The sequence below is a fragment of the Haemaphysalis longicornis genome, unplaced genomic scaffold (assembly GCF_048455015.1).
Source record: "Haemaphysalis longicornis isolate Haplotype H1 unplaced genomic scaffold, Haemaphysalis longicornis Haplotype H1 scaffold_3, whole genome shotgun sequence".
Taxonomy (NCBI): domain Eukaryota; kingdom Metazoa; phylum Arthropoda; class Arachnida; order Ixodida; family Ixodidae; genus Haemaphysalis; species Haemaphysalis longicornis.
Genome location: NW_027526335.1, coordinates 110,391,314 through 110,403,494, shown reverse-complemented (window position 1 = coordinate 110,403,494; position 12,181 = coordinate 110,391,314). Strand labels below are relative to the sequence as shown.

Here is a 12,181-nt window from a genome sequence, read left to right as displayed (position 1 = left end):
ATAAATAAATAAATAAATAAATAAATAAATAAATAAATAAATAAATAAATAAATAAATAAATAAATAAATATCTCCTTAGAAAGCGGATCCTTGCAAATACTTGTAGCAGGAGAGACCAATCATGAATTGCACGCAATAGTTCATGTGACAGAAGAGAAATTCAGTGGCACGAAGAATGGATTAGACATAAATTTTAGGGATGACCACTTGCAACTCTGCGCAGTTACATCATTTCGGCAAAAAGGCGAAGCGCACGTTATCATACCGAAAAGAAAAACCGCCAGCTTGTTGAGAACAACTGGCAGCAGCACCGTAAATAGAATACTGACGCAATTCAGCTGTATTCGAGCAAAGACGCAGTCAGAACAAAATTTCTGGCACAAAGGAAAATATAAGAAATGTAGGACTCGCGAACGCGGAAATATCGGCTATGAAAGGGACCGATGTAAAAGTGAGACGAACCCTCTTCTCTAAATTATGCGAGGCTATTGTGTGAAACATAATCGTTTAGCAAAAACTTTGAAACCGACTTTGGAATCGCGGTCCATAAAACTTGCACGGCCTATTTTGGTCCCAAAGGAAGTAGCAGGAATAAATTGCCGTTTTTGTTTCTCTTAATCTCTTCAGAAATGACTATTCTTTTGGATACGAACAAACCCCTACTCTTAGAAGAGGTAATTATTTAGTTGTTGTGCTCAGCTATAAAAGCGTTGACACCCCAGAAGTTCCCATTGATCACCGTATTTCTGATAATGCCGAAGTTATGATAATGCCGAAGTTCTGATAATGCCGATAATGTGCATGATGTCAGATTGTGAAGGTTGAGCTTATTGCTGCGTACTTATTTGCAGCCTTCAAGAGCAGAAGACAATGGCGGATTTGGGCGACAAGTTTTGAACCCTGTCACCCGGAGGTCGACCGTGCAGGCCGAGGCTACAATAAAACGAATCTGCACGAATCTCGAAGGTTGAAAGAGGTTCTTGCGGAAAACGCTTCATCACTATCAAGAAAGAAAGAAAGAAGAAGAAGAAGAAGAAGAAGAAGAGAGAGAGAGAGAGAGAGAGAGAGAGAGAGAGAGAGAGAGAGAGAGAGAGAGAGAGAGAGAGAGAGAGAGAGAGAGAGAGGGGGGGGGGGGGGAATAAACATTTTCCTTCGGAGTCTGCACAAAACCAGATTTCTTCGAGTGAACGCATTGCCCTTAGAAGATGAGCTACCCGTTGTATAATGTTCTTATAATTACGTTTCTCTTAACACTTTGTTCCTGTGCTCGCTACACGCCAGACTGGAACTCTTTGGACACCCGACAGACTCCAGCATGGTTTACAGAAGCGAAATTTGGCATCATTGTACACTGGGGCCTCTACTCTGTACCCAGTGTGGGCCTCCATGTTACCGACGACTTTTGGGGAAACTGGAAATTGAAGAAAGAGCGGGCATTGATCGAATTCATGAAGAAGCATTACAAGCCCGGATTTAGTTATCAAGACTTCGCGCCTACGTTTACGGCTGAACTTTTCGACGCCGACCAGTGGGCGGACATTTTTTCAAGGTAATGTGATACAGAACTATATTTCTATGCGCTCCGGTGACGTTACAATTGGAAAGAGAGGCAATTGAACATTCATCGTAAGAAACGCCTGTCATACTAGTGTAACTACTGTTTCAAAATGCGTACACATCCCGGTCCGGGCTGCTTCATTTTGTGCAGTTAAAGTGACCAAAACGTTTGTGGTGAGGTAAAGGCCACCAGTAAACGACAAATCGAAAGCATATTCCGGAAGTTACGCAGGTCGTTTATAGTTTCAACGCTTCAAAACTTAGGAATTTTATCATTTTTACTATGAACGATTCGGCATATTTTTGCAGGTGGTGAATGTCGTATTATTAGCTATATATTGTCGGCGCCGATTCACATTCCCAAAGGACCCCGTTCTCTTTCTTCACCTAGAGATACAATAAAAGTTTAAATTGTCTTTTTCTTAACTTTCCAGAGGAAATAACACCATTTTTTTTCTTTTAGAGTTGTCAATTCATTTGACTTGCACTACAAGCAGCAAAGCATAGCAGAGACAGCACCAAAGTGCGGATGTCTTGATCTCAAACACGGACTGATCCGAATATTTATTAAACTTTAAAATGTACTGTAAATACTGGTGGGCTATTATTTGCAGGGGTATAGCTAGAGTTCAAGTAGTCTGCAACTCTTTCTTTACGGAAGCGTAGACAACGTGCAGACTTGCTTTAATACATCGAGTACAGGGGAAAAAATAGTTTATTTCAATGGTTGGCTATATTACAGAACAACGCAGATTGAGGAGGAAATTTCTCCGACGCTCCACTTGTAGCTCACGAAATAAAATCAAGAATCCAATGAAAGCTTAAGCATGAACAACTTCCTCGCACAACGAAAAAAAAATACTTCATAATCTCCGTATTTTTTAAGCCCACTTCACTGGAACGCGTGATAATGCACAACTTGTCTACAACCTACGAAGAGAAAATATTTGGCGAATGCAAAGCCAGGCCTAAATTCTTGCCTAAAATGAGTCATTGCGCTCTGTGTAGGTCTACGACGAAAATATATGTAGAACCCGAAAAAGTGGTCACAAAATTTTGAAGACCGGTACGTAATCCTTTATTCACATATAAGAAATTCACAGTGACAAGTTTATGACAACCAAATAAAATTTGTTTCAATAATTGATTCCTCTTAGCGTCAAATTTTTGAAAGGTTGTGTTGAGAAAGTTTTCCCAAAGCTAGAAATATGGCTGTTTTCTGCAATGCTTCTTCCCCTGCACACGCCCGTGTACGGCAGCAGGCGGTTATTCTACAAAGTTTTGAAACTTTCCTTGGAAGCAACTATTTATGAGACGAAAAATTAAACTCTCCATAATAATAAAGTTGGTTTAAAAGGTAGCTGCCATTTAAGTTATTTGGGGAAAGGTTAGGTAAAACCAGTTTACAGCCTTTTTCTGCTGGGAATACAGATAAAGTTGGCTTTACCACAAAGTTACTCTCAAAAGTAAGAAACTGGTGGAACCATAGGAATACGAAAACTTTGATAGTCTGCTGCGCGTGCTAACGGTGCTGCTGCGCCTTCTAAGTGGCCGACGCGGAAAACACGGGAGCTAGAGTTCCTGTACATAACTCTCCTAGTGCGAAGCTTTTAGATGAACTCTAACGGGAGAAATGACGATCGCCGCCTCGAGGCATCCGACGGCAAGCTTTTTTACCGCAAACTTCCTCCTCCTTGAGATGTTCTAAGTCGATAATCTCGCCGGTGGGCTGAGCTCCCGGACTCAGCGTTGCCAGGCCGTCTTGAGCGCACCCCCGCTTATAAGGAAACAAGTGCTGAAAAATCGCAGGAAGGTTTCCTCTATAATTATTGCTACTTCATGTGAAGTATTCTTTGGCTTGGGAGAATTAGTGCGAGTAGTGAAAGTGCAGCTAGTGGTTGCTACTATTACACAGACGACCCCATTCATGGCAGGAAGCCAGAAAGCCATATTGGCATGTCGCTGAAAACCGAATAAGTAGATAATCAAAGGATGATAACCTTAAAAGGACTCTGCAACACTTTCGATAAATGCTTTCGCGTTTCCTTTTGCGTCTGCATGCACTGCGAAAGCTATATCTATCGCCAGCACAAAGATGCAGTGCGTGATGTGCTCGTCAGAGCTGATAAGGCATCCGTTTGTGCTTTGCTTTTGTGACTTTCTTTTTAAAAGGGCTATCGAATGCGTTCATAGCTGAGACAAAAGGAAAACCAGTCAAAAGCCGCTGCACACCGGTAATAACGGAACTGGAGTGGCCCAGAAACGCCAATACTGGAAAAGGGCGAAAAATCTTTTGAGCACGTTTTTAAGTATTTGAGCCGCATACAGTTGTAATTCTTGGCTGAGGTGCTCTGCAACACCTAATATACGTACTTGATATGATCTGTTTGTTGAGTACGTTCTGCAAGAATTTAGGGTTTCCAAAAAGTTGAAGAAAATGTTGCAGCGTCTCTTTAAAGTAAGGCAAGTGTTTTGCTGCCACGGGTCAAACCACAGCAACGCAAGCAGCGCGGCGGCTGGGCAGTGAGAGACTGCCTTTTTCCTTTCTTTTCCACGTTGCTTCCGCAACGTAATTGTAACAGGAGTGCTCCTGTAAATGGCACGTTACATCGCTTTTCTTCTTTTGCCCAGTCATCGTGAACGAAAATTGTGAACTTCAACGGCTAAATTCTTATTCGGTCTTCGAGCAGGGAATACAATGCCTATCAATACATAAGCTGTTAGATTATGTATTTAGTACATAAATAGGTAGTACTAATTTTGCCTCAAGCTTTTCATTATTTCCCTTAAGATAAATAACATTTGTGTATCGGAACCCTGCTACGAGTGATAATAAAACATCTGCTTGCTTGTGGTGAGACCCTCGGCAAATGCTGCTTTGGTTTCTTTTTTTGAAATCTGGGTAAGTATAAAACTTCGGTCGTTGAGTCATGGTTGCTGCGTTATATTGCTTGCCGGCATAAACCACTTTCCTGCACAGTGTCTCGCTGAAACGTTACCATTCAAAGTAACATCTTGCACACGGAATTTAAAAATTTCACGATCAATAAGACAAAATCAGCTTTTTTCTTGGGGCGCCTTCGCTTCGCTGCGTTGTTTTGTGGCAGACATTGTACTAGAAGCTCCAGTAGAATCGAGGACAAAACACAGAAAGAGACCGGAAACCTGAGTTCTAAGTTTCAGGATCGTCTGCTATGACTTGCGAAAAGCGTCCGGAGGGAAGTTTGTCTGCTCACTGATTGTAGCACCATAGACTTCAAATGCCGCCCTCGAAGCCAGTGCTCAAGGCTCACAGGTACATTCTCAAGGTTTTTTTCATTTTTCATAGGTATTTAGTGTTCTCGTGATTGAAAATAGGCTCTTAACACCACGATGAACAAGTTGAAATTATTTCACCGCATGACAATGTCACTTAAAATGCAAGTAAGAGTATTGCAGTGTTAATATAAACCTGCCGAAGCAAGTTATCCGCTATGCAAAATACAGAACGTCTTCATTACACTTTAAAATAGCCAACTTACAACTTTATAATGTCAGGCACTGAGTAATACCGCAATATGAATTCGAAAGGTGAGTTGTTCAGAGCTTTTTTGAACCACATTTTTGTCGAAAAAAGCCAAGTCATTCGCTGCCTCCACATTCCGTTGCTGCTTAGAACAGCATTTTAGTCTGTCCCTTTTCGGGAATAGTAAATGTTGTAAAACAGGAAGGCGGCAAAAAGACGGTGGCAAGTGATGTTACAGGAGCTCTGAAGACGTCAACTACATATAAGGCTCATATATACCCTCCATAACGCCTGTTGAGAGCATAGGAGCCGGAAAACACGTCTTCTGCATTAAGCACTTGAGAGTTACTACCCGTGAAACCTTTCGCAGGGCTGGAGCTCGATACGTTATTCTGACGGCTAAGCACGTCGACGGTTTTGCTATGTGGCCGTCGCATTACTCTTGGAACTGGAATTCCATGGACGTGGGACCCCACCGAGACCTCGTTGGAGAACTACGGGATGCATTGCGGCGAAAGGGAGGAATGAGATTTGGTGTGGAGCACTCCATGATGGACAAGTTTCACCCCTTATACATTGCTGACAAAGCGTCAGGGTGGGCTACCGCTGAATTTCCACGAGCCAAGTGCACTCCGGAATTGGTCGAGCTAGTCGAGAGGTAAGAGAAATGTTTTGTCACTACTTGAACTACCGTGCAAAGCGTTGTAGTTAACTTTTAGAAGGAACCTCAACTTTTTGGAATACATAGAGACAAACGCGCCACAGCTACCGCGTCAGCAATTTAGGAAATAAAAGGTAATAGCATGAAGTGTTCATTGCGAGCGACACGACGGGTGTATAACAGAGACTGCTAGTTAGGCTTTCTCTTAAGTAAACACGCGGCTGCTGGCTAGGCAACAGACTTATCTTCAAGTGACCTATACTCTAAATAAGTACTACATGAATTGATATACAAAGATGTTCCGCTGGCTGAGAAAAAGTTGTTGAAATAAGGTCGTTGAAATGCGCCTTTGCTCCAACCGTAAGGTGTTCTGTGGGTACAGGCAATAATGAGAATTGCGAAAATTGCAAGCGAGGATTTTCGCCTGAGACTCCTGTATAAATGAATGAGCACTTCGAAACGTTTTGTAAATTGAATTGCGCAAAAACACAGTAACATTAACTAGAATAAAGTGGCCACTTGGGATAGTTGGTACGGGTTTATGGTGTAGCACAGCCTGAACCACAGTGACACTGAAAAAGGACAAAGACAGTGACAAAACCCGCCGCGGTGGCTCAGTGGCTAAGGCGTTGCGCTGCTGAGCACGAGGTCACGGGTTCGATTCCCGGCCGCGGCGGCCGCTTTTCTGATGGAGGCGAAAAGCAAAAACGCCCGTGTGTACGAGATTTCGGCGCACGATAAAGATCCCCAGGTGGTCAAAATTAATCCGGAGCCCTCCACTGCGGCGCGCCTCATCGCCTGCGTTGCGTCGGCGCGTTAAACCCCACAATCAATCAATCAAATCAATCAAGACAGTGACAAAGGACGAGCGCTGACGCTCAACTGAAATTTGTTGATCAAGAATTAAATTTATACAAAAGTCATTACATTCTGCGCATGTGCAAGGCAAAAAACGCACAAGCAAAGATTAAAATTTAAACAAGAAAGAAAGGAAGATAAAAGAAGAGTTGCCGTTAGTTCAGGCCTTTTGTGTGTCAACATTTTATCTGCTTTTCTTTCGTGTTTACATTTTAATGTTTCCTTATATGTTTTTTGGCTAGCACCTGTGCAGAGTGCTGATTTCTTTTTGTATAAATACAATTCTAGATCAGTAATTTTAGTTGAGAGTCAGCGCTCGTCCTGTCTCCCTTTCTTTTGTATCTGGTCATTTGCGCTGTGCTGCTCCATTAACCAGCCAAGTGAACCCCCGTTTCAGTTATTGCAGTAAACGTCTAAAATCTCGCATTAAAACAGGTATTTTTATGTGTTTACATCAAAAGCGATTATTTATTCATGTTATCGAACTAATTGAAGTCAAAGTTGCAAAAGCATGTTCAAACATTACAAGTGAGATGCGATTTATCAGTGCCACCTCAGCCAAGGGAAAAATTAGGTATTGGCCTTTTGGGCGATAATTGCATCAATCCGACAAAGCTCAGGGCCAACTGCACTCAAATTTTCGGCCCCTTAAAAACCTCTTTTCTGTATAGTCAGCCTAAAAAGACTGCAAGATGCAAAATATAACACATAAAATACGCGCATGCACGCCGCAAACGCTCGACAAAAAATAGCGATTTTGTAACCGAAATTGAGAAGAGCGTTGCCATTATGGTCAGGCTGAAGTAGCATTGCGGCCGACTGGGCAGTGGTCGGACTGCCAGCAGCTCTGGAGCAACCCTGCGCTGGAGCTCTGCGTGTGCTTGCTTAGTAAATGGGAGAACGCTGACAACGAAGCTGGACCGGCCCTCCGGCTGTGTGCCTGGCGGGAGGACGAAGCGCCCAGCCGGCCAGGAGGTCACACGTGCTTCATGGCTGTTTACGCCATCCGCCGGCACGCGCAGGGTCGTGTTCTACGGAGCTATTAAAGACGATAGTCTTTCTTGGGCTACTTAAACCCAGAAATTTTGGTCTGTCTGTATGTCTGTGTGTCTGTATGTCTGTCCGTCTGTCTGTCTGTGACTCGATTCAGCCACCAGGCCAAAGCAAAACAACGCCTGCGCAATAGTCTTATATAGTAACAGCTAAATCTACCTGTCTTGGTCCGGTGTAATGTTCATGCTTGTCAACATTGTTGAAGAAGAACAAGACATTACGCAAATATGAGACAACAAACCAATACAGAAGTGATATTTGCAGTGTTCCTTTATAAAAATTCAAACATACTTAACTTTTGCGAAATTAAATACTTCATCAACTGCAGAAAAAGAATTCCCTCCACCGTCGCCTGCTGTCGCCAGCGCCACTATAGCTTCTGGCGCCATTTTAAGAAATCAACCGGCAACAGTTACGCAAGGTTCCACTAGATAGTTTCCACGTTCTGCTTGCAACGCACGTGGAGTAGGGAAACGCGGTTCTATAAACGTTGGAGTAGGGTGCCTCGATTAACGCGCGTCTTCGCCGTACGGCAGCGTTCGCATCGAGACACCCGGTTTGGAGCAGTGGAACGCGGGAAATTTAAAATGATTTAAGCAAACATTTGGCGTCTTTACCTTGGGAGGAGCGCGACGCAAGAGGAACAACATGATAGGTGAGCGGTAAAGCGAAGGGAGGCATTTACTTGGCAAAAGTCGATAAAGACTATCGTCTTTTGACGACATTTGCAACGAAAGGAGCAGATACGCGGCCAATTTTTTTCAAACGCTTCCGACCGATTAACAAGACGTTCCACGGTGCAATCACTTATGTCCCAGTTGATTTGGTGGTGTCTATTGTACGTTCTAAGTAAACTTGGCCGAGTGCAGTTGGTCTTTAAGCAGATGAAATTCTCTTCCCCTCGCTTCTCACAGTCGTTTACCTCGCTTACCACATTAAATTGAAATTATTGATTGGCTACGAGACAACTATTTTGGGAGCTGATGAACACGGCAGAGCAGACAGGATGAATAGAAGAATAAAAATGTTTTTACGAGGAAATGTCTACGATCGGTTACTTGTAGGTGGACCCGCGTTTGTTCATGTAGACCTAAGGCTGGGCCAGCATCCTCGTACCAGAGGCCTCCCCCTCCTGTGAGTAGTGTTAGCTTGCTGACTGGCTTCGTACACCGCTGGCAGGCAGTAACCTGCTGACTCTCCTTCTCTTTTAATGGTCAGTATAGGAGAGTATGAGCAGTTCTTTGGCAGGCCAGAATTACTGCCACGTAGAGTTACTCCCATGCTACAACAAAAACTGTGAGCTGCTCGGAGCAGTTTAGGGGTCCTAAATGCAAATCACTGCAGCCCCGGATTGCGTGCTCGGTAGTTATGAATCCGGCGCGGACGCACGCCTGTGTAGTTGTGGAGCACCATGCCATCGCCGGAGCGCTGAGAAAAAGGAGATATCGCCTGACGTGCATGCCGGGGTACGTTCCTCTTATCAGCGCCTCCCAGCAGAAGGGTCCTGTGTACAAAAAAATTGTTGCTGCAAGCTGTGTACAGAACTACGTATCAAACAATACCCGTGTACATGAAATAGCCACTAGTAACGCACGGGAATGGTCAATGAATGCTGGCACAAAATCTCAGACACCACGCCCACAATCACGTTGATGGAGCTGGGCTGCTGTTTTGGATCCGTGCTTGCCCGCCATAACGCATCTCCAGCATTTCGTACAAAATATTTTATGGATATTTATGCTTTTATAACATCAGGCAGCCACGAACAGTATTCGTTGCTTTCTGTTGCATCAAAAAAACCTACGCTTACAGTGTATCTTGTCAAATTATGAATGACAACCTTTCCAGATGACTCGCAGATTTTAGTTCGTTACATTTTGAGGGCTGGTTGTTTTCGCTCCTGTTGTATTGTTTGTAAAGATTTCCCACAAGGTGATACCCTATTGAAGAGGCAGGTGAGGAGTATTTTGAAGGTATTAGTAAACTGCACTTTCTTGTAATATTTCATTGCTCAACTTGTAAATAACAATAATTACAGTGGTTCCAAAATTTTTTTTGTGAGGGTGAACGAACATTTGCATGTGCAGAAAGATAGTAAAAAGCAATGCCGTTAAGCAGAATGGCGCTCGCCAAAGCGCAGCCTAACTGTGTAGTAGGAGTTCACTTGAACAATTCCTGCCATATTGTTTGCAGGTACCATCCGGATATCATTTGGTCCCAGGGGGACGAAGAGGCACCTTCCACATATTGGAATAGCACATCGTTCCTGGCTTGGCTATACAATGATAGCCCAGTCCGCTCTGACGTAGTCGTCAACGATCGATGGGGCGGGGACGTGGCCCTCCAGCACGGGGATTTCATCAGTTGCGAGTCGACATGTCAACAAGTCCCGATGGGCTCCAAGGCGTTAAAACCACTCTCAATAGACAGGAACTCTTTTGGATACCGGCGTGAAGCGAAAATTTCTGACTACCGCACGGTCTTTGAGATAATCACAGAGCTTGTGACCACCGTCAGCCGAAACGGCAACCTAGTCCTGGGCGTGAGTGCAACCAAGGACGGTATCATCCCGCAGGTGTTCCAAGAACGGCTAGAACAGCTGGGCACGTGGCTTAAGGTGAACGGTGAAGCCGTGTATGGCTCAAAAGCTTGGAAGTACCACAAAGACGCTTCTAACCCAAACGTAAGGTACACTGCTAAGGGAAACATTGTCTACGTGTTTATGCTGAGGTGGCCAAAGAACCGGGTGCTGTACCTCCAGTCATTGAAAGTGTCGTCTGAAGGACACGTCACTTTGCTTGGGCGACCTAACGAACGATTGCAGTGTAGTAGAGATCTTATAACCGGCACTCTAATTTCTTTACCTTCACTTACCCCGGATGAGCTGCCCACGCCGTGGGCCTGGGTGCTTAAAGTTGAAGGTGCCTTTTAAAATGAAGTGTAAGAATTACTTCTTTTGCGCCGCAACGAATGTGCGTTTTCTTTGTTGTGTACATCAGCCGTACTAATTTGATTTGGTATGACTTAATGTGATTGTTCGGTGAAGGGTGCGATTTTTCGCCAATGAGTGCTTAACATGGAATACATGGCGGTATTCTTTGAACATTAATGGAGTGTAGTAAAACCGCCAAAAACTGTTGCACAATAAAATTTTATGTAATAGTTGTACACGAAATAAATTCTTTGTTTTCAGCAAACGCGACCACATGCTTCGTCTATTCGTTTCTAGTTTTATTAGCCAAATAACCAGCTGGAGCTTAACACAATATTCGCATGTATGCAGCCAGCCCTTATTCTGCTTACACTGTCTTACGAACGGGAAGTTGGCAGGAACTGGGACAGACAAGCACCAGTAAACAGTGTTGAAGAACGAAAGAATCTGATAGCGTGTAAATGCCAAAATTAAGCCTACATAGAACTAAGTGCGTGTTTTCCTTCGGGTACTGAAAGACATTGCGTGCCGCAAACTACGCTTTCAGGCAATTTTTAAAGACGAGAGTCTTTCTTTGGTTATTTGGACGCGAAAACTTTCCTCCGTCAGTATTTCGGTCTGCTGTCTGTTTGTGCGTCCTAAGAAAAGGCTTATCTGATACTACTGATTGATTGATTGATTGATTGATTGATTATAGGGTTTAACGCGCCGACGCAACGCAGGCGATGAGGCGCGCCGTAGTGGAGTGCTCCGGATTAATTTCGACCACCTGGGGATCTTTAACGTGCGCCGAAATCTCGTACACACGGGCGTTTTTGCTTTCGCCTCCATCAGAAAAGCGACCGCCGCGGCCGCGAATCGAACCCCCCGACCTCGTGCTCAGCAGCGCAACGCCTTAGCCACTGAGACACCACGGCGGGTTTATCTGACACTACACACAATATCTTACACTACAAACACGGGAAAAAGAACAGTCATGTACAATTGTTACAGGTATATACAGACATTCACAAAGTTCATTAAAATCACGTTAGCTCTGTGCAGCTGGAGAAATGCTTTTATATAGCTGTACAACCACATATATATCTATATAAAAAGAATTCGAATATGCGCTACGAAAGGAAATCATCCAAGCCACACTGCTTTGAACGTTAGGGCTACTCACCCTGCCGCTGCAGAAACAAAATCACATAACCTCTATCCGAGGAAGTGCTCCTCTCCAAGGAAGCAGAGATTCTCCGACAGGCAAAAGAGAGCCACCCGTCGCATACGCCTTAAGACGGGAGTCAAAACACGACGATGGTTACAACTGGCGACAGTTTCGCAACGGTTTTGCCGCAACTCGAAAACACCTGCAACTATGAGCTGACCCAATAAGCGGGCTCTGGGACAGCAGCTTCCGTTCATATAGGGTGATCAAAGTTTAGTCGACAGTGTTGTAAAAATCAGGGCCTTATATGTACACGAAGAACACCTCTACAGTGAGGTTGTGAGCCCAGTGGGACACAGGATGAAGTGGTAATTATTGATGTCGGTGACCTAATTAACTATTATTGCATAATTAACATTTTAGTGGCTGCAGTAAGCTAAAAGTTTTGCATTCAAAATTAAGAC

At 44.0% G+C, this 12,181-nt stretch overlaps 1 protein-coding gene across 1 annotated transcript; it reads left to right on the top strand.

Annotated features, from left to right (window-relative positions):
* Window positions 1-1,122: 1,122 nt before the first annotated feature.
* LOC144173385 (tissue alpha-L-fucosidase-like) lies at window positions 1,123-10,772 on the top strand. The gene is made up of 3 exons (XM_077701838.1): window positions 1,123-1,550; window positions 5,434-5,721; window positions 9,829-10,772. Exons 1-3 carry the CDS (start codon window positions 1,207-1,209, stop codon window positions 10,565-10,567), a joined length of 1,371 nt encoding a protein of 456 aa, XP_077557964.1. The 5' UTR covers window positions 1,123-1,206; the 3' UTR covers window positions 10,568-10,772.
* Window positions 10,773-12,181: the final 1,409 nt, after the last annotated feature.